We start from the raw sequence: 24,799 nt of genomic DNA, 5'->3' as shown, positions 1-24,799 counted from the left end.
CACCAGGTACTAGTTCCATCATCTACCAGGCCTCCTCACCAGGTACTAGTTCCATCATCTACCAGACCTCCTCACCAGGTACTAGTTCCATCATCTACCAGGCCTCCTCACCAGGTACTAGTTCCATCATCTACCAGGCCTCCTCACCAGGTACTAGTTCCATCATCTACCAGGCCTCCTCACATTTCAACAAGAACCCTCAGTTTCATTATGCATTAGGCCAGTGGTTGTCAAGGACCCCCAAAATGATATGCATTTGGTTGCTGACCCCCATTAAAAAAACAAAATATCTGCCAGGGATCTCCAGAATCAATGATTTTTTTTTGCATTTTTTTAAATTAATTTCAAAAATATAAAAAATAAATCTAAAACGTTCCATGAATTAGAAAAAAATATTTGATACCGAAAATAGCACAGCTTGTACAGTAGATCTGATATTTTCACTATTGAATAGGGCTTACGTGGTCAACTCATAACGTATTTTTGTAAGTTCGGGGTCCCGTGGGAGACATCAAATTTGTCTTCTTGGTCTTGAGCTGAAAAAGTTTGGGGAAAAGCGATCTACACTGTAAAATCCTCTGTTAATTTAACTCTGTGACTGTAGAAATGGAACCAAATGCACCCTGTAATGTGTCCTTTCAGGACGGGAACCACTTTTTGTGTTTGAAGCATTGTTATACTTTAGCTGTTGAAAAATAGCAGCTCTACAAGCTCATAGCCCGCTAACATTTTTAACTCAAATCTTTGCTTCTGGGGGGTCCCTGGCTGGAATAACATATTTTCAGATGGGGATCGGCGGCCAAATACATATCATTTTGGGGGTCCTTCACATGAAAATGTTTGAGAACCACTGGCATAGAAGTTTCAGAAAACTGTCAGGATTTAGAAGACATTTTGTAGAATCGTCCTCGGGTCTAAATGCGTTAAACACTGTTCTTGAGCATTCGTTTACCCCAACAGCCCACAATCCCACTCGTATTGTGTGTGCACGGTAAAGAATGCCATACTAAGGTGTGAACGTTGCGTGGCCGCCGTGTTGAAGGTTAGCGCGGCGGCGCTTACTGACAATTCACACAACTCAGTGATGCTCATCATGGTCATCATGAGTCATTTTATCATCGCTGTCGGGTGGAAACCCTGTATGTCCAAAACTTTAGTTATATATTTTTTAGCCACTAGCCCGACAGCCCATAGCGCAGCACAGAGTGCCGCGGTACGAGCTTGTAGATCTGCTATTTTTCAATAGCTAAAGTGTAACATAATCCTTAAAATATGGCGGTACGGGTACAAGGTTTACATGTCATTTAACAACAGTACAATGATGACTGTATTGTGTTTGTCCCAGATGAAGGAGCGCTGGTGAGAGCTGCAAGCAGCCTGGGTTTTGTATTCGCTGGTCGAACCCCAGACTCTGTCATCATCCAGGCTGTAAGTTACAACTCAAACAAAACCTTCATAAGCTCACTTTGGCAGAGGTTTGGGTGGGGTTAGTCTCGCGTAGCCAGACAACTATTCCACAGTCCGAATGCTATATAGAGTCTGGAACTACACTTATTTTTTTTAATTCCTTTTCTGCTAAGCAACAAGCTATATTATATGATTAGATGATTTCTATTTATATTAGGATAAATTTGCGTGACTGTAAATACTAAACGGAAGAGGGGAGGAGTCTCCACTTCCGCTTTATATTTTACACATGACAGCCGTTGCTCCAGACTGTATGCTGAAAACATTTGGAAATTGCGAGAGGCAACAGTCTGGTAACGCGAGACTAGGGTGGGGTAGTTGCAAGAGAAAGTTGACATTTATTACTGAAAAAGAATGCCGTACCTGGTTTGGTACTTGGAGTTAAATTGACTCGGCTGAATCCGATTTTGCAGTATTATTAAGGTTTGGTTCAACACGCTAAGAACTTCACAGCTTCGAAGTGGATCAATCTGCTGACTGGAATGATGACATCATTCGTTCATTCTTTATTATTTTCTTTTCTTCTTATTTTGTACAGTTTGGAGTGGAACAGAGGTTTGAGTTGCTGACTGTTCTTGAGTTTACAAGGTAACACATTTATTTATTATCATTATTATCATTATTATTATTATTATTATTATTATTATTATTATTATTATTATTATTATTATTATTATTATTATTATTATTAGGGATGTTAACAGTTAACCGGCTTGTTAGCCACTTGCTAAAAAATATCTGAATATGCGTAACACCTTCACAGTTAATTTCCTCGTTTTCCTGATGGTATTATTTGGTTATGGGGAGATGTCATTACATTAAACAGACTCGGGGAGGCGCAAGCGAGTAGTCTAAGAGAGGACACTAGAAGGAGAAAAATATTATTGTCCGCTGTTACGCACTCCGCAGCACCGGCCCGGGAGCTTTGGAGCGAGGGAGATGGGCCATTACGTACAGACGAGAACGCAAGCAGTAGCACAAATCCGACTGCTCCTTGTTGGACATTACGTTCCTCGGACACTGGGTCAGAAAATGAAGTGAAGAGCCTTTTGCTCCCTTGGAATTAAAAGTAAACAGCCTCAGTTTCCCCACACTGGCTACCTTAGCCAGGCAATATCTCTGTGTACCAGGGACTTCGGTTCCCTCCGAGAGAGTTTTCGCTCCACCCGGGCAGCAGGGTTAAACTTTATAGTAAACTTAACAGACTGTGCACTCGCGACTGACTCCAGAACACGTCCACATGTTGATCTTCCTTAATAAAAGTGGCCAGTGGTACTGTAGGTTGCTTCGATCTTGACATTTTCTTTTGTTTTATGACCCATTCAGGACCTACAAGCTACAAGCCGGTGCCGCGCTATACGAGCTTGTAGATCTGCTATTTTTGAAAAATCGTGAAAATGTGGCGCAAATCTTTGAATATATATTCTTTCAGAGCAAACGTTTTTAACTCAAATCTTTGCTTCTGGGAGGTCCCTGGAACAACATATTTTCAGATGGCGGTCCGCAGCCAATTACATATCATATCTTTGTGGGGGTCCTTGACATGAAAATGTTTGAGGACGACCGACATAGAAACATGGGTTTTTTCAGAAAACTGTCAGGATTTAGAAGACATTTGTAGAATCGTCCTCAGGTCTAAATGGGATAAGAGCAGGACAGCGTCGTGTTTATTTCCCATAGAGCTGTAGAAGAGACGGGCAGTAGGCCAGTAACGTACTTGTTGAAACGCGCTGATTACCGGGAACCCCTTTTGGTGTTAGCATTATATTATGCTTTAGCTGTTGAAAAATAGCAGCTCTACAAGCTCATAGCGCGCCACCGAGTGGCGCGCTACGAGCTTGTAGGTCTGCTATTTTTGAAAAATCGAAGAACGACTGACATAGAAACATAGCTTTTTCAGAAAACTGTCAGGATGTAGAAGACATTTTTAGAATCTGATCTCAGGTCAAAATGGGTTAAAGGCCTATTCATACTCCAGTTTTAGGTGATAAGGTGACCACCGAAAACTACAACAAGCGACTCACTGCTCACCCAAACACACCGCTCTGTTTTGACTAAAACTACAACAAGCGACTCACTGCTCACCCAAACACACCGCTCTGTTTTGACTAAAACTACAACAAGCGACTCACTGCTCACCCAAACACACCGCTCTGTTTTTACTAAAACTACAACAAGCGACTCACTGCTCACCCAAACACACCTCTCTGTTTTTACTAAGGACCGATTCGGTGGTCACCGCATCCCCTTAAGACAACGCCTTTTTACTTTATTATTTGATTAAGCCTAAAACAATTTATTTGTATTGCCGAATGCCTCTGTTTTTGTTTGAGCATAAATACATGTCTACCATTCACCTACCATGTTAATTCAGTGTAGGCCTACGTGCATATTTAATTTTGGGTTGGAAAAAATGGAATTATCCGGGTAATTAACGGATATTGATTCTTTTATCGGCTAACGGGAAATTATCCGTTACTGACATCCCTAATTATTATTATACCTTTTTCATGCCTTTATTTTTGTCCTTTTTGCTTGAATCTTTTGTTTTGAATCTAGAGTTTTATTGTATCTTGTCTTGGCTGTCTGACTGTATAATACATATCGGTAAATATAATTTTGTGAGCCCTCTTGTCCTGTTGTCATAGTGACAGGAAAAGGATGTCAGTGATAATGCGAACTCCATCTGGGAAAATTCGACTCTACTGCAAGGGAGCAGTAAGTACTACAACATTTTACTTCTTTTAGGGTTATTTTAACATTCTACTGTTCACACATGGGAATTTGTCTATTTGTCATAGACTTTTGAATAAAATTCAATTTAGTCATATTTATTTATTTAGTCATCTGAAATGTTTACTACATTAACATAGATTTTAGTTAACTGGAATGTACAGTTGATTTAGGTTTACTAAAATGTATTTCAGCAGGCTGTGATAGGACATGATGCCTGATTTATTCTTCACTGCGTGCCAAACTTATCTGATCTACATCTACATCTTGTAGATCAGCTGACTCGTCTTTCGTCAAGATCATCTATCTATAAATCTCCATAATCTGTGTGTGTGTGTGTGTGTGTGTGTGTGTGTGTGTGTGTGTGTGTGTGTGTGTGTGTGTGTGTGTGCGTGTGTGCGTGCAAGGACTCTGTGATCTACGAGAGACTGGGAGCCAGCTCCAAGTACAGTGACGACACGCTCGTGCACCTGGAGCAGTTTGCTACGGAAGGTAAACGTGGTGCTCGTTCACACAGCTTTCAGTCTGTGTTTAAACGCTGACACACATACCTGTTATATTTGTATGTCTTTAAATGTTTTTGATGAATTGAAAATGATGGACCCTTATGCAAACAAGTCTTAGTGCTTTTTCTGGTTTTATCCTCTTAGCAGATTTTGTATTGACCTGTACCTTCCAAGAACTGTACCCATTCTGCAAACTGTTAATAAAATCTTCAATCAATCAATCAGTCAATCAATCAATCAATCACTAGTGACCACGCTGGCATCCACACGAATTCCCCAATTACTAGAATAATCCAGTAATGCTAGCTGACGGCTTCTACAGACCCTTGAAATGGATCTTATTTAGCACTCATAAATACCTTGTTCCTTAAAAGTTCCTTTTTTGTCTCTGTCGGGTGGGTTACTGTTACTTTTCAGGATTTCAATTCAGAAAAATCAAAGGTGGCAGATCTACACGCTCAAAACGAGCTTGTGGTTCTGCTACTTTTGATGCTTTTGTGTGACGCTGTACTAGTGTGGTCAATTAGAGCATTACTTTACGGGGACAACAACACAAATAGTAAGGGCATTTTATCAGGTATTTGACCAATCTGGGAACTAAATCGTTACCAAGAAATTTCTTCACCAATGTGTTTCTAAAGGTGTCTAATAACATATACTAAAAGTTTGAAATTCAACTCCTGTGGGAAATTGAGTTATTAGCATAATATGTGACCATACCCTTAACATCCTATATAAGGCAAAAAAGTCCAAATTTCATCATTCTTTAAGTAGCATGTGACACATGAAACTAGGGGGTTTTCATGATTCTGAATCCATTCCAAGCATTAGTTTTGCACAAAAAACACTCCTTGAGCTAAATTAGGCCATATCCACTTGACCAAATGTGCTGACCTCATCACGTTTGTGAGGCCGTTTTCCTCCCAAGGAGTGTTTTTTGTGCAAAACTAATGCTTGGAATGGATTCAGAATCATGAAAACCTAGTTTCATATGTCACATGCTACTTAAAGAATGATGAAATTTTGACTTTTTTGCCTTATATAGGATGTTATGGGTATGGTCACAAATATGCTAATAACTCAATTTCCCACGGGAGTTGAATTTCAAACTTTTAGTACATGTTATTAGACACCTTTAGAAACACATTGGTGAAGAAATTTCTTGGTAACGATTTAGTTCCCAGATTTTCATAGATTTCTCTTACTAAAAGCTAGAATATGGTGGTAAGAGGTTACGGCCCGACAGCAACGTTTTACATTTCTGCACTCTTCACATTATTCTCCTCGTCTGTGTCTCTCTGCGTTCGTTGCAGGCCTGAGGACGTTGTGCTACGCCGTGGCCGACGTCTCTGAGGAGAGCTACTCCTCGTGGTGCGAGGTGCACCGGAGAGCTGCCACCTCGCTCAGCGACCGCGCTCTGAAGATGGAGGAGAGCTACGAGCTCATCGAGAAGGTCAGTCACACTCATCATCCGCCTTTCTTAACCCATTTAGACCTGAGGACGCTTCTACAAATGCCTTCTAAATCCTGACAGTTTTCTTTTGTGGCCCGATACACAGCCTATTTCATATCATGGTAATTGGATTATAATTTGTTATCATTAACCACCTCAGTCTCATCTCACTGTCTCAACTGCTTGAATTACTCCTGTTGTTGGATATGATCATGAAGAGAACACACTGCAGTTAAAAGAAGAACCACTAGGTGGCAGCAGGGCTCTTTACATTCTAAAAAAGCCACCAGGATTAGAATTGCCTTAATTTGTGATTTCAGAAGTGTTTCTCAAATGTTTTCATGTCAAGGGACCCCCAAATTAATAATGTATACAAGTATGTGTAAAAGTCAGGCTTTAGGTGATACTTTTTTTTCTTTTCCCACACAGAACTTGCAGCTGCTGGGGGCCACGGCCATTGAGGACAAACTCCAGGACCAGGTCCCAGAGACCATCGACACCTTGCTTAAAGCACACATCAAGATCTGGATCCTCACCGGGGACAAGCAGGAGACTGCCATCAACATAGGTCAGGAGGAGGACACACACACATGCACTCGCACGCACGCACACGTCTGTGTTACTATGCTTGTGAGGACATCAGTGTTTTACGACTGATGTATGACCCTAATCCTTAACACATTTTGACCTGAGATCAGATTCTAAAAAGGTCTTCTACATCCTGACAGTTTTCTGAAAAAGCTATGTTTCTATGTCAGTCGTTCTTCGATTTTTCTAAAATAGCAGACCTACAAGTTCGTAGCGCGCCACTCGGTGGCGCGCTATGAGCTTGTAGATCTGCTATTTTTCAATAGCTAAAGCATAACATAATGCTAACACCAAAAGGGGTTCCTGCCCAAAATGGGTTAAAGCTAAAAGTAAGGCGTGCAACTAATCAGGCATGACTCCATTTTTTTTTTCATGAAATCACTTACCCTAACTTTTTAAATAATGACATATCACTTAATGCCAGGCTCCTTTATTTGAGTATGCTGTCATCAGACCATTGACAGTGCTCTGTGTTCCTGGATTGATTCTCAGGTTATTCCTGCAGTCTGCTGAAGAAGAGCATGGGACTGCTGGTCATCAATGAAGATACTGTCCATGTACGTTGTGTGTGCGTGTGTGTGTGTGTGTGTGTGTGTGCGTGTGCGTGTGCGCGTGCGTGCGTGCGTGCGTGCTTGCGTGCGTGCGTGCGTGCGCGCGCCCTGCAATGACTCGCTGTGATTGTCCAGTAGCCAGAACATGATTTACTATTCTCTGCCTATCAGGTCGCAACTCGAACGGCCCTGAGTTGGCTAAGCGAACTTCGCAGCGTGTGACACGGCAACTCGCTCGCTCGGTGGTGTCTCGCGTGGCTCAAGTTCGCTTTAGACGGCGGGCCTCCGTCGCGGTCTAGTCCATAGAGTAATATATTTAGGTCTCTTTCACAGTTGTTGCAGGTGAGAGGCCGTCAGGCGAGGCACTTCCATGTTGGCCACAGAAGCAGGGAATGGTTATAAGCACACATGTAGGATTTAGAATGTCGCGTGTCTGCATGGATTAAAGTTCAGATTAAAGTTCAGACTTGGCCTGACAAAAGGTTTCAGTCATGAGATTCTATTTGACGTTATTATTCCATGTGTGTGTCATAGGCGACGCGGGAGGCCCTTACTCATAACTGCAGCGTGTTGGGGGCGCGGCTCCACAGGGACAACGAGCTGGCCCTGGTGATTGACGGGCAGACGTTGAAGTACGCCCTCAGCTCCGACGCCAGACAGCACTTTTTGGACCTGGCCCTCTCCTGCAAGGCTGTCATCTGCTGCAGGTACACACGCGCACAAACACACACACAACACCACACCAGCCTCGCGGTGTGGCAAACGTCAGATCGTGCCACCTCAGGCACGGCCCCTTATACTTCGGCACACCGCCGGTCCCCTGACGTTGTCCTCCCGTCCTGCCTGCACGCAGGGTGTCTCCCCTGCAGAAGTCCGAGGTGGTGGCGCTGGTCAAGCAGCAGGTGAAGGTGATCACGCTGGCCATCGGCGACGGTGCCAACGACGTCAGCATGATCCAGACGGCTCACGTGGGCGTGGGCATCTCCGGCCAAGAGGGACTGCAGGCCGCCAACTCCTCGGACTACTCCATCGCTCAGGTGAACAGCGCCAGATAAAATTTTGCACACACACTCCCTGGATGCCAACGATGAACCTCTGCCCCAGAATTTCCAGAACGGCCTGTTATAGCGCCACCAGGAGGCCGCTTTGTGCAAAAAAAGTTTTTGCACAGTACACCTACAGATTTTGTCCAAACATCACGCAAATTGGTACACAGTCTCTCTAGAGCCATTCAACGAAACGGGTCTTTCAGATTTCTCAGACTCCATCCTGATTGGCTAAGATTGGCTTCCAAAGTTCGCAGGAATGCTCAGTTTCAAACAAAATGCTGCAAATCATGAACACATCGTGTGATTTCTGTGAAATTGTGCACGCACATTCCCACTAGGCCGAGGAAGAAATGCCACATGAACATTTTCAACTCAGCCTCATGGTGGTGCTATAACTGGCCGAAAAGTGTTACCTCTAACTGCACGGATCTGTGGATAACTTTGTATGCCAACTCCCTAGAGGCCAAGGAAAAAACTTTTCCTGGAATTTTTCACATCTGCTCTTTATAGTGCCACCAGGAGGCTGACATATGTAAAACACATTTTCTAATATTACTCCTTCAGATTTTATCCAAATTTCACGCAAATCGGTACACATGCTCTTCATAGTCATGTGATCAAGACGGGTTTGTTTGATTTCTCATAATCCACCGTCATTGGCTACGATTGGCTTCTAAACTTTTCAGGAGTAGCCCGCTTTGTACCCGTTTTGTACAAATCGCCACAACTACTCAACGCAGCGTCCGATTGTGGTGAAACTGTGCATGCATATTCCCACTAGGCTTTGGAAGAAATGCCACTTGACAGTTTTCAAATCGGCCTCATGGTGGCGCTACAACAGGCCAAGCCGCGTCACACACACACACACACACACACACACGTTTATATTGCTTCTAAACATTTTGCCAAACATCACACACACACTCCTATCCTCCTGGTGGAGACCTGTGCCCAGAAGGGCACTTTTTCTAGTTGCATCTAGTTTGACTCGGTCCTAAAAAATATTGTGAAAATTAATAGCCGGCTAGTTTTTCAATGTTTGCCTCTTTCTTACATAATATTTGACACATTGGCCAATTTGGCGTTAAAAAGGTCTTAAAAGTCATTACATTGTAACTTTAGAAATGTGCAGAGATATCCTGTATACACTTATATTCTGTGTGTTTGTTTACTGTTAAATGAGAAAACAATGTTGCGTATTAAGCTAATCATCTGAACCACTGCACTAGATTGTGTTGTGGTTGAGAGATAAAAAAGAGGTGGGTTGTCCAGTTTCATCAGTGCCAGCTTCTTGGTCTGTTAACGGCAGGTTGTACGAGCGTCGCTGCTTCGTGCCAAACCTGTAAACTCATCAGTTCTGCTACTGATAAACGTTTACCTCCCTCGAAGCAGAGGACATTTGTTTTATCTTGTTCTGTCTTTATTTTTTTTGTAACCGCTGTGTTACTGTTTGTCTGTTTTGAATCCATTGTGATCGTGCAGTTCAAGTATTTGCGGAACCTGCTGCTGGTGCACGGAGCATGGAACTACAACCGCGTCTCCAAGTGCATCCTGTACTGCTTCTACAAGAACATAGTGCTCTACATCATAGAGGTACTACTGCTGTAGAACATAGTACTGCTTCTACAAGAACATAGTGCTCTACATCATAGAGGTACTACTGCTGTAGAACATAGTACTGCTTCAGCATAGAACATAGTGCTCTACATCATAGAGGTACTACTACTGTAGAACATAGTACTGCTTCTACAAGAACATAGTGCTCTACATCATAGAGGTACTACTACTGTAGAACATAGTACTGCTTCAGCATAGAACATAGTGCTCTACATCATAGAGGTACTACTACTGTAGAACATAGTACTGCTTCTACAAGAACATAGTGCTCTACATCATAGAGGTACTACTACTGTAGAACATAGTACTGCTTCAGCATAGAACATAGTGCTCTACATCATAGAGGTACTACTACTGTAGAACATAGTACTGCTTCTACAAGAACATAGTGCTCTACATCATAGAGGTACTACTGCTGTAGAACATAGTACTGCTTCAGCATAGAACATAGTAGTAGTTGTACTACTGTGGTCGCCAGAGCTGCTCAAGTTAGATCATCACAGCTGGCCAGAGCACAACATTATAGTCCAGCAATTTAGTCATTTTCATATTCATACAACGTTTTGTGTTTGCAGATCTGGTTTGCCATTGTAAACGGTTTCTCTGGACAGATCTTGTTTGAACGCTGGTGTATCGGACTCTACAATGTGGTAAGTCATCTATTGTTATTTTTGACTCTTAACTATTAGAGTAAAATACTCAAATGCTGTTCAAGAAAAAAATACACTTAGGTTAGGAGGTTAGAGGGTTGGCTTGTGTAGTTAACTTTGATGAAGGCCATAATGCTTGGCCGAAAACAGAAAACAGAAAACCACTTTTAGGAGCAATGCTGTTTTGCAGACTTATATTCTTTTACTGTTATTCTTTGTCCAGCACCAGTGACGAACTGGATATTTGCAACCCACTTCTGAACTTGTGTAGTTAACTTGTCATAATGTAACTCCATACATTGGTGAGATATCTTCAGTATAGTTGCTCCGTTGATTGGAAATGGATAATGCTAAACTGTCTACTTACATTGAACAGTGAAACATGTCTCAAAGTCACTCGTTTAGCACATAAATGGAATGCAAACAAATTGGATTCTGCCAATGCACATTAAAAAAACATGACACTGCATATTTATTCATACAAATGACAACTTTTCCTGAAGATCCCGATCGTAATTCAAATAGCAAAATCAGGCCAAAGTGATTTTTATATTAACTTTTTATTTATTTTTAAGTCGTGTCATATTTTGTAATGTTATGTATTGTCAGAATCATTTGTGTTTTACATTTGGGTTTCATTTTGGACTACCGATTTCTAATCAAGCAACTACTAGTGAAGATATCTCACCAATAGTGTTTGGAGTTTCACCACAACCCACACACAACTCTACCAGAGTGTGTCATCTTGCCTTAAATGAAGATGTACATTTGATGCGTGCCAGATGTTCACAGCCATGCCTCCTCTGGCTCTGTGTGGTTTGTGTGCCAGATGTTCACAGCCATGCCTCCTCTGGCTCTGTGTGTTTTGTGTGCCAGATGTTCACAGCCATGCCTCCTCTGGCTCTGGGGATATTTGAGCGCTGCTGCAAGAAGGAGACCATGTTGAAGTACCCTGAGCTCTACAAGACGTCTCAGACCGCCCAGGGATTCAACGCTAAGGTACAAACTCCAACCATGTTCGTCTACCTGGGACCAACATACTAAAGCCAAAGTACAGTAACTACAAACAAATATGTACCGGTACTTAAACAGAAACCCAGTGCAGTTGCCAGAGATATGGGACAATTGAAAGAATAAATAACCGTGGGCGTATCCATGTGCACATTGCATGCACGACATTTTTTTAATCATGAAAAAAAAATGAAAAATTGAATTGATTTTTTTCAAATAACGTAATTTTACGTCTTGGCACAGGGGGTACTGCTTACTGCTTAAAACGTAACTAAACGGTCCTGGCACAGATTGAGTTAACAGGTGGGGCAGATTGGGTTAAGAATGGGTTTCAAAGTGTCAACTGATCAGCCAAATGAGAGATTGGCATATAAGTGATATTGTATATCACAAAGGCTAATTTATTTTACTTTTGGGATACACAAATAAGTTGGTGTGTCCAAAAAAACGTACATGTAGTTACTGCACTTTGGCTTTGAAGGCAGAATAATTAATTCACTCAATATTACATATTCATTCAATAATGTGAATGTGAAATACGTATATAAATAAATATTACAAAGAGGTTTTTTTTTGTGGAAAAAGTAAAGTATAATATTCTGATAATCATTACTACTAGTGTCTAGAGTGTTTGTTCAGTAATAACGGGTCTCTCCGTCTCTTTGTCCGCTCATTTATCCCATTTTGACCTGAGATCAGATTCTAAAAATGTCTTCTACATCCTGACAGACCTACAAGCTCGTAGCGCGCCACTCGGTGGCGCGCTATGAGCTTGTAGATCTGCTATTTTTCAATAGCTAAAGTATAACATAATGCTTACACCAAAAGGGGTTCCCGCCCAAAATGGGTTATTTGTCACTTCCACTTTCACTGTTGTTTATGCTGTATCCTGTATGAGTTCCCTCGTACTGTTTGTATATAACTGCTAATTTGCGTGGAGCCCCATTTAGTCAATAAACACTCTATCTATACCAATGATCACTATCAGAAATCGATTAACTATGTCTAGATCTCACTGAAAATAAAAGATTTACAAGTTCACAATGTGTCACGTTGAGACGCATTGTGACTTGTAGATCGTCTATTTCCCCAGAATAGGGACATGTGGTTAACCCATTTTGGGCGGGAACCCCTTTTGGTGTTAGCATTATGTTATGCTTTAGCTATTGAAAAATAGCAGATCTACAAGCTCATAGCGCGCCACCGAGTTGCGCGCTACGAGCTTGTAGGTCTGCTATTTTTGAAAAATCGAAGAACCACTGACATAGAAACATAGCTTTTTCAGAAAACTGTCAGGATGTAGAAGACATTTTTAGAATCTGATCTCAGGTCAAAAAATGGGTTAAAAGAAACGTGTTCCTTCTGTGCAGGTGTTTGGGGCCCACTGTCTGAATGGCCTGCTCCACTCCATCATTCTCTTCTGGCTCCCCCTGTTGGCCTTCAAGCACGGTACACTCAGCACTACCACATGCACGGTACACTCAGCACTACCACATGTGTTTCACCACTTGAGCAAGCTTTTCGATCGGCTATTAAAAAAAACCCCCAAAAAACATTGCAGGTGTACAAGCTTACAGCGTGGCACGAAGTCACAAGCTTTGAGCTTGTAGAGCTGCTTGCTATCTTTGAGTAGCCATCGTATAAATGGATAAAGTGGTACTGGTACAATGATTGTTATGCTACTTTTGCTGGGGACCCTCCCAAGGACTCATTGGGGGTCCTCAGACCCCACTTTGAGCACCAATTCAGTATGTACCGTAATGAACAAACCTAAACATTTATTTTGATTAGTACCCACAACAAAGTAGGATACAACCAACACACAACCCACAACCAGATCACGTCACTGTGGAGATCATGCAATCCAACTTTATTTATAGAGCACATTTAAAAACAACAGTTGACCAAAGTGCTTCACATAAAATAACAAAGACAAATAAAAGTGTATACACAAAAACACAAAGATAAAAACAAAAAATATGCATTGAAATACAAATATAGATAAAAGGTGGACTCCAGTAAAACAAAAATAACTCATAAAATAAATAAATTACAATACATCGTGGGCCACTTCTGACCCCCTGATCTATATGAACATGGTTTTAAAATGGAACAGATCAGATTCATGTAATTCACAGTCACACTCAGTAGGCTCCCCTTTAACTAAATCATATAAAATAATATCAATTGTAATGCAACGTCTAAAGTGCATACTGGGTAGAAAGACACAAGGCAGAGAAAGCAAAGCAAACACAAACTATCACAGCCAACACACCTGTTAACCAATGCGTTGTGAAAATGATGATTTCACTACAGAAGTCTTTCACAGATCCAATGATATTCCTTAGTACAATCTCTGTCGTGCCATCCTGTAGGTATTCTAGAACCATCAGCCACTAATGCGACACATCTTCCAGTGTAATTAGGCTCAGCCTTGCCCCAGTACCTGTATAAGTAGGAGCCTTTAATTAATTTACAAGGATGGATTTTAAACATAAAACATATTTTTTGTCAAAATGTTTTACTGAAATTACAGTATATTCTAGATATTAGATACAAACAAATCCACTGGATATTGAAATAGACGACAGGTATACTGCCGTATAAAGTCTTACGTTGGTGTGGTCAGTGGTGTTTCATCTACCCATGTCCATTTTCCTCCTTCTTCCTTCTTCAAACCCAGCCACACTAACTTGTTAAAGCTGATAACAAAGTCCTGGACATAATAAAAGCTGCTGGTTACTGGAGTACAAACTTCAATAGATAGGTTACAACAGTAACACACAAACAAATATACACTGACCACACAAACATATAAGGAGACGACACATACGCACACACACACACACACACACACACGGGGGCGCGCGCGCACACACACACACACACACACACACACACACACACACACACACACACCATACCTGTTTTTCTTTGCTGTCTATGACCATCAGGTCTGATTGATTGCCTCTACAGTATCTTTTGCTTTTATACCAACGTTGCTTTTCAGTAGAGATATAATAACAACCACTTCCAAATGTCTTCCATCCAGATAATTCTAAAAACAAACATTTGCATAAAATATGCTCAGATTAATGATAAAGTATGAAGATTTTATAACAATGAAGAAAAACTGTGATGTTTCACTGACCACAAAGAATCCTCTTCAACTGAGATGGATCTTCAGTTAATTTGTCTTTCTTTTTAATTAATTCAGTAACTGCAAAAAATGAGAATCAACAAACTGATGAGCTTTAAGCCCAAACCACACCAGTTGCAACTCCTTGCAACAAAACAGTTTTAAGGTCAACCACACCAATGCAACTCCTTGCAACTGCCATTGGTTGCAAGTGCTGTAGTAGGTGCAGTTTGGGCTCAACATACAACTTTGTTTTGATAATACATTTTCATTTGACTATTAGATAAAGTATCCTGTTTGGGGGAAACAGTTGTATAACATGTAAAGATACTGTTTATAGAGTGATACTCACAGTGTATGACCAAGGCAATGATGACAACTGATAGGAGAAGACATAGCAGCCCCAGACACACTGCAGCAAGGTTGGTCTTTGCCTCATCAGAGCCTGGAAAACATATGACAAAACTATGAGGTTACTTCAGAGCATTTACATTTTAAAATAGGTTACACCTTTAACAAGTTATGATGCAAGTTATGATGCTTGATGACAGTAACTTGATGACAAGTAAGTAATGCATGTTTTCAGCACCATTGACTTGACGGGTTAAAACCTTGCCCAAATGTGGAAATGAGTCTGACAGACACGTTCCGTCTTAGCTCATTACGGAGAAAAGCCTGGGAAGGAGGCTTTTCCAGAGGGCACCTCCCTAGTAATACCAATAATAATAAAGAATGAATTTTTTAAATTATGTTTTTTTGTGGAGGAAGTGTATAGAAAGTGTTAAAATTATGTTTTTATGTGGCCACACCCACCAGTTCATTAACACATTATGTGCCCTTTCATTCTTTCAAAATAGCGACGTGGGGTGCCCACATTTTGACCCACATTTTGACATTTTGAAAAACCTTTTTACCTTTTTACAAAAATGTTTCTGCTATAGACGTCCTGGGCACTACATGCGGTAGTTCCTAGGAAGTCTGTGGACGTCTTGGGCATATATTGTTTAAGTATACCCAGTTTTCACCTTAGCACCACCCACCTGAATTTAAGCCTCACCCACAGCTGTGTGTTGTATGATAATGTGGGAGGGGTTAGGTGAGGGGCTAGGGTTATGATGTCACTAAAATGGTGTTATTTCGATTGGGCCTTTTGACTCGAAGGCTTTCAGGAAGAAACCAAAAATACACAGGGAAGACATATTTGAATATTATAACCACACCCGGGGGTCTATTAGAGTAATGTTAGCACATGCAAAACGTACAAAAATCACGGCACTCTGTTTTTTGTCACTGTATATTTGCACATGTATACGTGAAACGGTATGAGCGTGGTGCAGGGGAAAATAAAAATTGGTTAATTTAATTGGTTAATTTGAGGTGAATTAAATCATGCCTTTAAACAGCCATTACTTATTATTATATTGGTGGTGACTCAACCAGTCAATCCCGTACAGTGTATGGGACACTGGGTACACTTTCCTGTACAACTGTGTTGAGTACTTGACGTCCGACTTTCCAGTAAATGACAACATTGACATGTCATCATACATCGCCAGGTCATTTAGTGCAGGGGTTCTCAACCCGTGGGTCGCGACCCCTCGAGGGGTCGCCAAATTATTTTCAAAAAAATTATTTATTTTTTGCAACTGAATGGCTGTAAAGTGGAAATGAAGAATTTACATATAGTACACATAGTACATGCATACACCTTCACAGTTTTTATTATCCCCTTGAAATTGTAGAGAATTGGAGCGTTACGCTTGGTGGTAATAAAATACCTTTGGGGCATTGTGGACTTAGTATTTGTCTCTGCCCAGTGCCCAGCCCTTGGCTTTTACGTTTTGGATGTGCATGCTTTATTCGCTGTTTCTCAGAATTGGAGAATAACCTGTGAATAGTGTTATAGATATTCATTGTAACATTTATTTTACCTCTGCGCTGCTCTCGTGCTGGGTTCTTCCGTATAGCATTGTGCTGTGTCACAGGGTCCGGGTCCCGCCGGTTGCCTCCAGTGACATAGATATCTACTGTCCTCTCCTTCCACTCACCCTTGTCTTCCTCCTCTCCTCCAAGGAGCTCTCCTCTCCCCTCCTTGTCCCGCTCCTTCTCTCCTCGGCCATAGCTCACCTTTGTCAGGTCTGGTGTGGCATATACGTGTTCGTCCTCACTCATTCTTGTTCATCTTCAAACTACATTCATTGTGTTAATTGTTGGAGAACAGAAGTCACAGAAGAGGAAGACTAACACGCTAAAAGCAGAAGCAAATATGTTAAGACGTTTTGTCACAAAACGTTTTGACATATTTGCTTATGTCATGCACAAAACTTTTGCACAAAACTTTTGTGCATGGCATGAGATACTTCACTTGTATACAGACATGGCTAATATACTGCTACTGTATACTGTTGTTAAAAGCTTATTTGAGAGTTGAGTTTCTGCTATTGTGCCTTTGGTCGACAGACACCCATCATATGATTCATACATACTCAGAAGACTTTTGAATTGAGGCTGCCATTTCCCTTGCTCTGGCATTTTGTTTTAAAATACAAAATTATACAATAAAAAAAATAGTTTTTCTTTGTCAGGGCTGGTACGGCCGACTTTAACATCAATTTGCAATTTCTTCAGCTGGTTGGCTGTATGGCTACCAAAACATCATAATTCTACATATTGTGCTAATTGTTTATGAAACCATATTAGGCCTTGTCCTGACAACACTTTTTCAGTCATGAGATTTTATTTTGCTTTAGTCCATGCAGACAGACAGACAGACAGACAGACAGACAGACAGACAGTGTAGGAGAGGCAGACAGTATGGCAGCTGAGAGGGAGACGGACAGTAAGACAGCTGAGACGGAGGCAGACAGTAGGACAGCTGAGAGGGAGACAGTGTAGGAGAGACAGACAGTAGGACAGCTGAGAGGGAGACAGTGTAGGAGAGACAGACAGTAGGACAGCTGGGATGGAGACAGTGTAGGAGAGACAGACAGTAGGACAGCTGAGAGGGAGACAGTTTAGGAGAGACAGACAGTAGGACAGCTGAGAGGGAGACAGTGTAGGAGAGACAGACAGTAGGACAGCTGAGAGGGAGACAGTGTAGGAGAGACAGACAGTAGGACAGCTGAGAGGGAGACAGTGTAGGAGAGACAGACAGTAGGACAGCTGGGATGGAGACAGTGTAGGAGAGACAGACAGTAGGACAGCTGAGAGGGAGACAGTTTAGGAGAGACAGACAGTAGGACAGCTGAGAGGGAGACAGTGTAGGAGAGACAGACAGTAGGACAGCTGGGAGGGAGACAGTGTAGGAGAGACAGTCAGTAGAGGGAGACAGGGTAACCCACCCTCTAATAAGTGTACACTATAAGTGTACACCTTTTCCTGGCTTTTATTTTTTGTTTTTGCTGTGTATTAGTAATGTAACATTACACATGTAGCGTAGCATTATGGTCTATGTAAAAGCACCCGAAACGAAATGCCACAAAACCATGTTTGGATCAAACTGAACTGAGAGAATTGTTTCTATGTTGCAGACACCGTGTCATGGAATGGAAGGACATCAGACTACCTCCTGCTAGGGAACATGGTTTATACAGTAAGTACACTATGTTATACAAAAACCTCATTTTGTGGGTAAATAATTATGTTGCAGGCTTTGTGGAATTGTGGTACAGTTAAGGACGTGTTTTTCGGAAAACCGATGGAGAAACGCAGCTAAAAATCCGATCGGTGTGTGGGGACCTTTACAGCATAAATATTGCACGTTACGATCACTATCGTTACAACATACGTTAACTAGAAAGTTGCAATTCTGGTGACGTGAGCCGCGAGGAAGCTGCTTGGAAACTAATTCAGTCTTCTTCTGTTCTTCTGTCTTTTGTTCTTGATGAATTCTGTCTTGCCATTTATATTACACATTGTGATTGTCACTTTACGTTTACATTAGGTGACATAAAAGTTCTCGGACCTAGAACAATAATGTGTTGCCTAGGCCCTACAGTAACCACACTAATTTTTTTTTTAAACATATGTTTATTGATTTTTCAATAGTCAATAGTCAATTTCAAAACAATTATTCACATATATTTCCCCCCCACATCCCCATGGCAGCACAAATACAAACAAAATCTTCGAAGATCAGGAAATGTTCATATTTACAAAACTAATTAAAAAAAAAAAATAACAAACAAAACACAAAAAAACACATTACATACAGTTAAACAAACAAATGCACAATGTCCGTCACAGTTCCCTACCCCCACCCCACAGCTGACTAATTAATCACTTGAGACTGGATTATATTTGTGTAAATAACCCACCTATAAGCTCACCAAGTGTCACAGTCCAACTTGTAGACGGGTAATTTTCTCTGTGGGACACCGACGTAATTAAGCATACAGTATAGGCCTATGGAATAGACGTGATAATTTCCACCTACAGCCCAAAATGGTGGCGGCTCCGGGGGTTCATGTGGTGTGACTCTTTGCCTCCCTGCAGTGTGTGGTGGTCACTGTGTGTCTGAAAGCTGGCCTGGAGATGTCGTCATGGACCGTGGTGAGTTAGGATGACCGCCTGCTCAAGTAGTCATTGTCGGTGTTGCAAACACCTTGAAATTTGGGAAACGTGAAGAATCTGTGTGTGTGCGTGTGCGTGTGCGTGTGTGCGTGTGCGTGTGCGCGTGTGTGCGCGTCTACCTCCACAGTTCAGCCACGTCTCTCTGTGGGGCAGTGTGGGCCTCTGGCTGCTCTTCTTCTGGCTCTACTCCAACCTGTGGCCGACCATCCCCATCGCCCCCGACATGCCTGGAGAGGTACTGCACACACAGTCACACACTGTACACCACCGAATAATAGCTGATTCATACAAGGTTCAAGGTTCAAGGTTGTGCTTTATTGTTACATCTTGTGTACAGGTACATAAGAGTAAAACTTATACAATATAATACAATATAATATGACATCAAAACAGCAAAACACAGCAAACAAAAAAGAATATAGAGTGCAAAAAAGAGCAAAAATATAATACGACATCAAAACAGCAAAACACAGCAAACAAAATATAATATAGAGTGCAAAAAAGAGCAAACAAGTGTAGAAAAAGAGTATCATATGTACATGTGCATGTTTTCCTTGTAGTAGGACAATTATTATTATTATAGTATTCTTTTATTATTAACTTCACAGTAGACTATGTTCAATATAAGTAGGTGCAAGTAGGTGCAATTTGAACTCAATAGTGCGAGGGCAAAGGGCAAAAGGTGCGGGGCAAAGGTGCGGGAGGGTGCTAGCGTTTTCCTTTTCCCTGATACGCTTTGGTTCTTATCAGTTCGTTCATGTATCTGATTGTTCGGGGAAAGAAGCTTTTTTGCAGTCTATTTCCAGTGGCTTTGAGACTGCGAAACCGCTTCCCATGTGGTAGCATCTCAAACCGACTGCGGTTGGGATGACTTGGGTCCTTCATTATTCCTCGAGCTTTGCTGACACAGCGTTCATCGTACAGGGCTTGGATAGGGGGGAGAGCACATCTGCTGATGCGTTCGGCTGTCCGCACAACCCTTTGCAATGCTTTGCGGTTTAGGTCAGTGCAGTTGCCATACCAGGCCATGAAGCAACCAGTCAGGATGCTCTCTGTGGTGCCTCTGTAGAAAGCTCTTAGAACTTTTGGACCCATTCCAGCTTTCTTCAGTTTTCTGAGAAAGAAGAGGCGTTGTTGTGCTTTCTTCACCACCCGCTCTGTCTGCACTGCCCAGGTGAGGTCCTCAGTAATGTGCACTCCCAGGAATTTGAACTCTCTGACCCTTTCCACTGCAGCACCTCCGATACAGCGCCTTTCTTTTCTTTTTTTACGATATTTTTGGGGCTTTTTCTGCCTTTATTGGATAGTGTACACTGTATGGTGACAGGAAATGGGGGAGAGAGATGGGGAGTGACACGCAGCAAAGGTCATCGAGATCGGGAGTCGAACCCGCGACACGCCGTCAGGCTGGATTAGAAGCCTATAGGTGCCCGGACCGCTAGGCCAGCCTGGGCCCATACAGCGCTTTTCTAAGTCTCTTTACATCAGGGGTGCCCACACATTTATGACGTGAGATCTACTTTCAAAATGGCCAGCTCAACAAGATTACCATTGGGAAGTACCATTGCTGAAAATAGTTTAAATATATAATGTACCTGGGGGGGCTTTGGAATAGGGAGGGAGAAACTATGACAGGCAGTTTCTGCTGTCAAAATATGTCCCCCCCCGTATTTAATTTAAACACCCAATGCATTCTCAATAGCAATAGCACAAACTTTGGCATGCTACTAGTCCTACATACTTACACCTAGAAACCCCATTCAAACCTATTTAGGTTCATCTTACGGTGGACATGTTTGCCTGAAAAGAAATCTTTGAAATGTTTCATAGTTTTAGAAATATAGTGCTTTCAAATTTGAGAAATTCACAATGGGGCTCAATGGCAGATATTGGCACTTAAAAAAAAGCACTTTCACCTAGAAACTCCATTCACACTTTTTATAATTCAGCTTACTGTGGAGACACATGCTGGAACTTTTTACTTTGAAATGATTTGTAGTTTCGGAGTTATTTAACTTAAACGCCCAATGCATTCTCAATGGCAGGGGTGCCCACACTTGTTTGACTTGAGAGCCACTTTCAAAATGACTATGATGCAACAAGATCTACCCACCCAAAAAATTATCAGATCGCATTGCTGAAATTTGTTTACCTGGGGGGGGGGGGGGGGGGGGGGGGTTACATAGGCTACAGTAAGACATAAGACAAACACACTTGGAATGGGAAATAGAAGGAAAATGGAATTGGTAGGGTTTTTCTTTCTACCGACAGTGTGTACTGTAATATTTTGTATGTGGAAAGTGAGTAAACTACCTCGACGCACCCAAGGTCTCCTGTCTTGCTGTTTCCTTACTCCACAGTATATAACTTTGTAATGCTACTGACGTTTGTGCACAACAATCTTGAAAACAAAGTAATACATTGTGGGTTTGAGCTAACAGGCCCTTCTAAATGTCAATCAAGTCACCTTAATTCAAGTGGCAAAATTTAAATGACAAATATTTTTTTTATGGGCATATAATGTGATCTACCTGCACAGCCCTTGTGATCTACTGGTAGATCGCGATCTACCTTTTGGGCACCCCTGCTTTACATAGAAGAAGAGGAACCAACTTTATTCCGAAAAAAGAATAAAAAGAGAAGTGCTACAGTAGATTAAGATCTGTTTGAGGGGAGGAGAGGTATGTTGGTCGGTTGGTGTGTATGTATATGAGTTGTGACTTTTGTAAGTTAATTGTTTTTAATAATATACATAGTTGATAAAAAAAATATATAAATGATAAATATTGATAAAAGGCTAAGCATGCGTTGGGGGGACATCTTACCTCGGCCTCAGCTAGGAAAGGCCATCCTGAAGAGGTGGGTTTTGAGTGGTTTTGAAGGAGAGGGCATATTTCATAATGGTTGGGGGTAGTGCATTCCAGGGGGAGGGGGCAGCAACAGAGAAAGCTCCCAGACAAGAAGAAAAAAGAAACAAAATTATTATATTTTCAAACGCTTTCAAGATAAAAAAAATAGCAGATGTGACACGCTGTGAGCACGCTTTGGCCTTGTACAGTACATCTGCATTGATGCTGCATTAACACATGCATTAACACATGTTGCACATGTCCCTGGGCCCCACATTCAATTTGAGAGCCACTTCAACACACACCATCCATACCAACCATTTCGAGACATGGCCCCAAAGCATTTCTGGGGGTCCCCAGCCCAAAACGTTGAGAACCCCTGATATACAGTGATGAATGTATTATTGTGTGGTTTGTGTTCCAGGCCGGGGTGATGTACACCTGTGGCGTGTTCTGGATGATTCTGCTGCTCATCCCCATCACATCTCTGCTACTGGACGTGCTCTTCTCTGTGTGAGCTAAATACTCTCCCATGTACTCTCAATACTGTCTAAATACGCTAAATACTTTGAATTAATCTGCAGTTAGAAGGAGCAGAGATCTTCTCCAGAGGTGTAACGGGGCTGTCTTCTGCAGTTGCGTGCGTGTGGACTGTTGCTGCTGGCTCAATGGGTGGTTCATCTCCTTTATTGACCAGTCAAGCATTCTTTGCATCGCCATTTAATCCCTACCCTTCCCATTTGCTACCCGTGGAAAGTCATGAAAACATACAACATGAAATGTATGCAAAACATACAACTAAGACATAAGCGATGCATATGTAAAAAAATAAAATAGCCTACACATGTTCGCAAACACAAATTCACAGAAGATGGATGTCTTAACCACTTTAAATATAGAGAAATGATTGTAGATCTGCTATCTTCTCAAGGTGGCTGGATGGTTTTATTTTACTATATATTTTTTGTCCCTTCCAGGGTGAGGAGGGCCGTGTGGAAGACCCTTCTGGATGAGGTACAGGAACTGGAGGCCAGCTCTCAGGACCCAGGAACTGTGGTGCTCAGCAAAAGGTGACTTACAGGCATAGAGTTAGGCCAGCTATTCATTTCAATGGAAGTTGCTCAGTGGCGTTTGAAGGATCCGGAAGAACGCTCTACTTCCACATTTTCTCGATTTGGACACCAAACCAAACATTTGGTGTTCAAAAAGCGGAAGTGCTAACTCACGCCTGAATCATTTCATGAACGAGCACGCTGTGTTAAACCCCAGCTGCGCTCTATTGCTCGTGGTGGGCAAATTCTTGTTTGAATTTTTGACTAGCTGTACATCTCTACTTCACATTTTTGTATGATAACAATCGCAGACTAGCAGCTTAGTGGTAGTTATCATGCATTGAGTACATGCACCCCTATATTGCCACATGCAAATTGTGACAACACATATATGATCAACTTTTGAACCTTACTTTGTGCAGAGACCAATCAAACCACTTTTCTGCATAATTCAAATATGGGGAATTGATTGGAATGGTTATTTTACTTCCACAAAACTTCCATATATGCTTAAATGGGCTTTTAATGCAGTATTTTGCACACACATTACACACAAATTTAAAATAAGGCTTGCAAATATCCCCATTTTGGAAGTGTGTGCTAAGAACCAACATGTTCCTAATGGCTATAGAAAACTGCTCACCATTCTAAGCTTTAATATGAGTGGTAACATGTGTTTGTACGTTTTGTAACTCTAGAGATACAATCAGAAACACTATTATAGTGTGATAACACGAGCCAGGGCCATAGCTATAGAATCAAATCGGTGGGCAAAGCTGGTGTGATGTTTTTTACTTGTTGTGCATCTCTACTTCACAGTTTGGCATGATAACCATTGCATACACATAGCTTAGTGGTCGTTATCATGCATTGAATATGTGGCCCCCTATATTACCTGCACACACATTCTTACAAAAATATATGATAAACGTTTGAGCCATTATTGTGTAGAGACCTATAATCACACCTTTCTGCATAATTCAAGTATGGGTAATTGATTGGAATAGTCATTTTACTTATTCAATACTTTCATATATGCTTAAATGGCTTTTTAATGCAAATTCTGCACACAAATGATCCATGCAATAACCAACCCCAAGAAGAGGACCTGATTATCACAGAGGCAGCCTTGACTGACTCGGAAATAAAGGACTGAATTTACCAGTGCTCCCACGGGCCAGTGCCCGTGGGATCACTGGGCAGGGGCCCTGCCTAGAGCCCGGGCAGAGGACTTTTGTGGCGGTTCTGGACAACCGTGGGTCTGACCGACTCGACACCGGGCTGGCTGAAGAAGTTCCTCATGCAGAAGACCCCAACACGGTGTAGTGTCTGGCCCTGAGACTTATTGACAGTCATGCCGAAGCAGGGTCTCACTGGAAACTGTTGGTGGGGCAGAGTGAATGGATAGATGATGTTGGTTGGACACAGGGTGATGCGTGGCCGTGGACTGAGAGTGCATCCTGCATTGACACCAACCACAGATCTTGCAGCTTTAGGCGTGCATCTCGTGCTTTGTCTGACCAGCGGATTCGACCGTTATCTCTCTGTGCACATTGTTGTGC

General features: G+C 41.9%; 2 protein-coding genes across 3 annotated transcripts in view; one reads left to right on the top strand and one right to left on the bottom strand.

The window, feature by feature from the left end:
• Positions 1-24,799, top strand: part of LOC306942472 (phospholipid-transporting ATPase IA-like) — a 55,018-nt gene that overhangs the window by 24,762 nt on the left and 5,457 nt on the right. Inside the window, exons 16-33 of one of the 2 annotated variants that reach the window (XM_079528380.1) lie at positions 1,346-1,428; positions 2,006-2,055; positions 4,116-4,185; positions 4,608-4,692; positions 6,020-6,159; positions 6,589-6,727; positions 7,240-7,304; positions 7,833-8,005; positions 8,152-8,335; positions 9,830-9,940; positions 10,540-10,614; positions 11,491-11,613; positions 12,996-13,074; positions 18,295-18,356; positions 19,259-19,315; positions 19,464-19,571; positions 22,610-22,698; positions 23,163-23,255. In XM_079528380.1, coding sequence (XP_079384506.1) covers positions 1,346-1,428; positions 2,006-2,055; positions 4,116-4,185; positions 4,608-4,692; positions 6,020-6,159; positions 6,589-6,727; positions 7,240-7,304; positions 7,833-8,005; positions 8,152-8,335; positions 9,830-9,940; positions 10,540-10,614; positions 11,491-11,613; positions 12,996-13,074; positions 18,295-18,356; positions 19,259-19,315; positions 19,464-19,571; positions 22,610-22,698; positions 23,163-23,255 — 1,786 coding nt within the window. Of the gene's footprint in view, positions 1-1,345; positions 1,429-2,005; positions 2,056-4,115; positions 4,186-4,607; positions 4,693-6,019; positions 6,160-6,588; positions 6,728-7,239; positions 7,305-7,832; positions 8,006-8,151; positions 8,336-9,829; positions 9,941-10,539; positions 10,615-11,490; positions 11,614-12,995; positions 13,101-18,294; positions 18,357-19,258; positions 19,316-19,463; positions 19,572-22,609; positions 22,699-23,162; positions 23,256-24,799 lie in introns of those variants that run through there. The other variant, XR_013792300.1, reaches the window with a different exon arrangement.
• On the bottom strand, positions 13,473-16,993 carry LOC306942477 (C-type lectin domain family 4 member C-like). Its single transcript, XM_079528388.1, has 6 exons — positions 16,696-16,993; positions 15,117-15,209; positions 14,777-14,845; positions 14,550-14,683; positions 14,241-14,341; positions 13,473-14,071 (listed from the first exon to the last, which is right to left on the bottom strand). Exons 1-6 carry the CDS (start codon positions 16,934-16,936, stop codon positions 13,936-13,938), a joined length of 774 nt encoding a protein of 257 aa, XP_079384514.1. The 5' UTR covers positions 16,937-16,993; the 3' UTR covers positions 13,473-13,935.

The sequence above is a fragment of the Electrona antarctica genome (genome assembly GCF_951216825.1).
Source record: "Electrona antarctica genome assembly, chromosome: 18".
Classification (NCBI taxonomy): Eukaryota; Metazoa; Chordata; class Actinopteri; order Myctophiformes; family Myctophidae; genus Electrona; species Electrona antarctica.
This window is presented reverse-complemented; position numbering and strand designations above follow the sequence as displayed.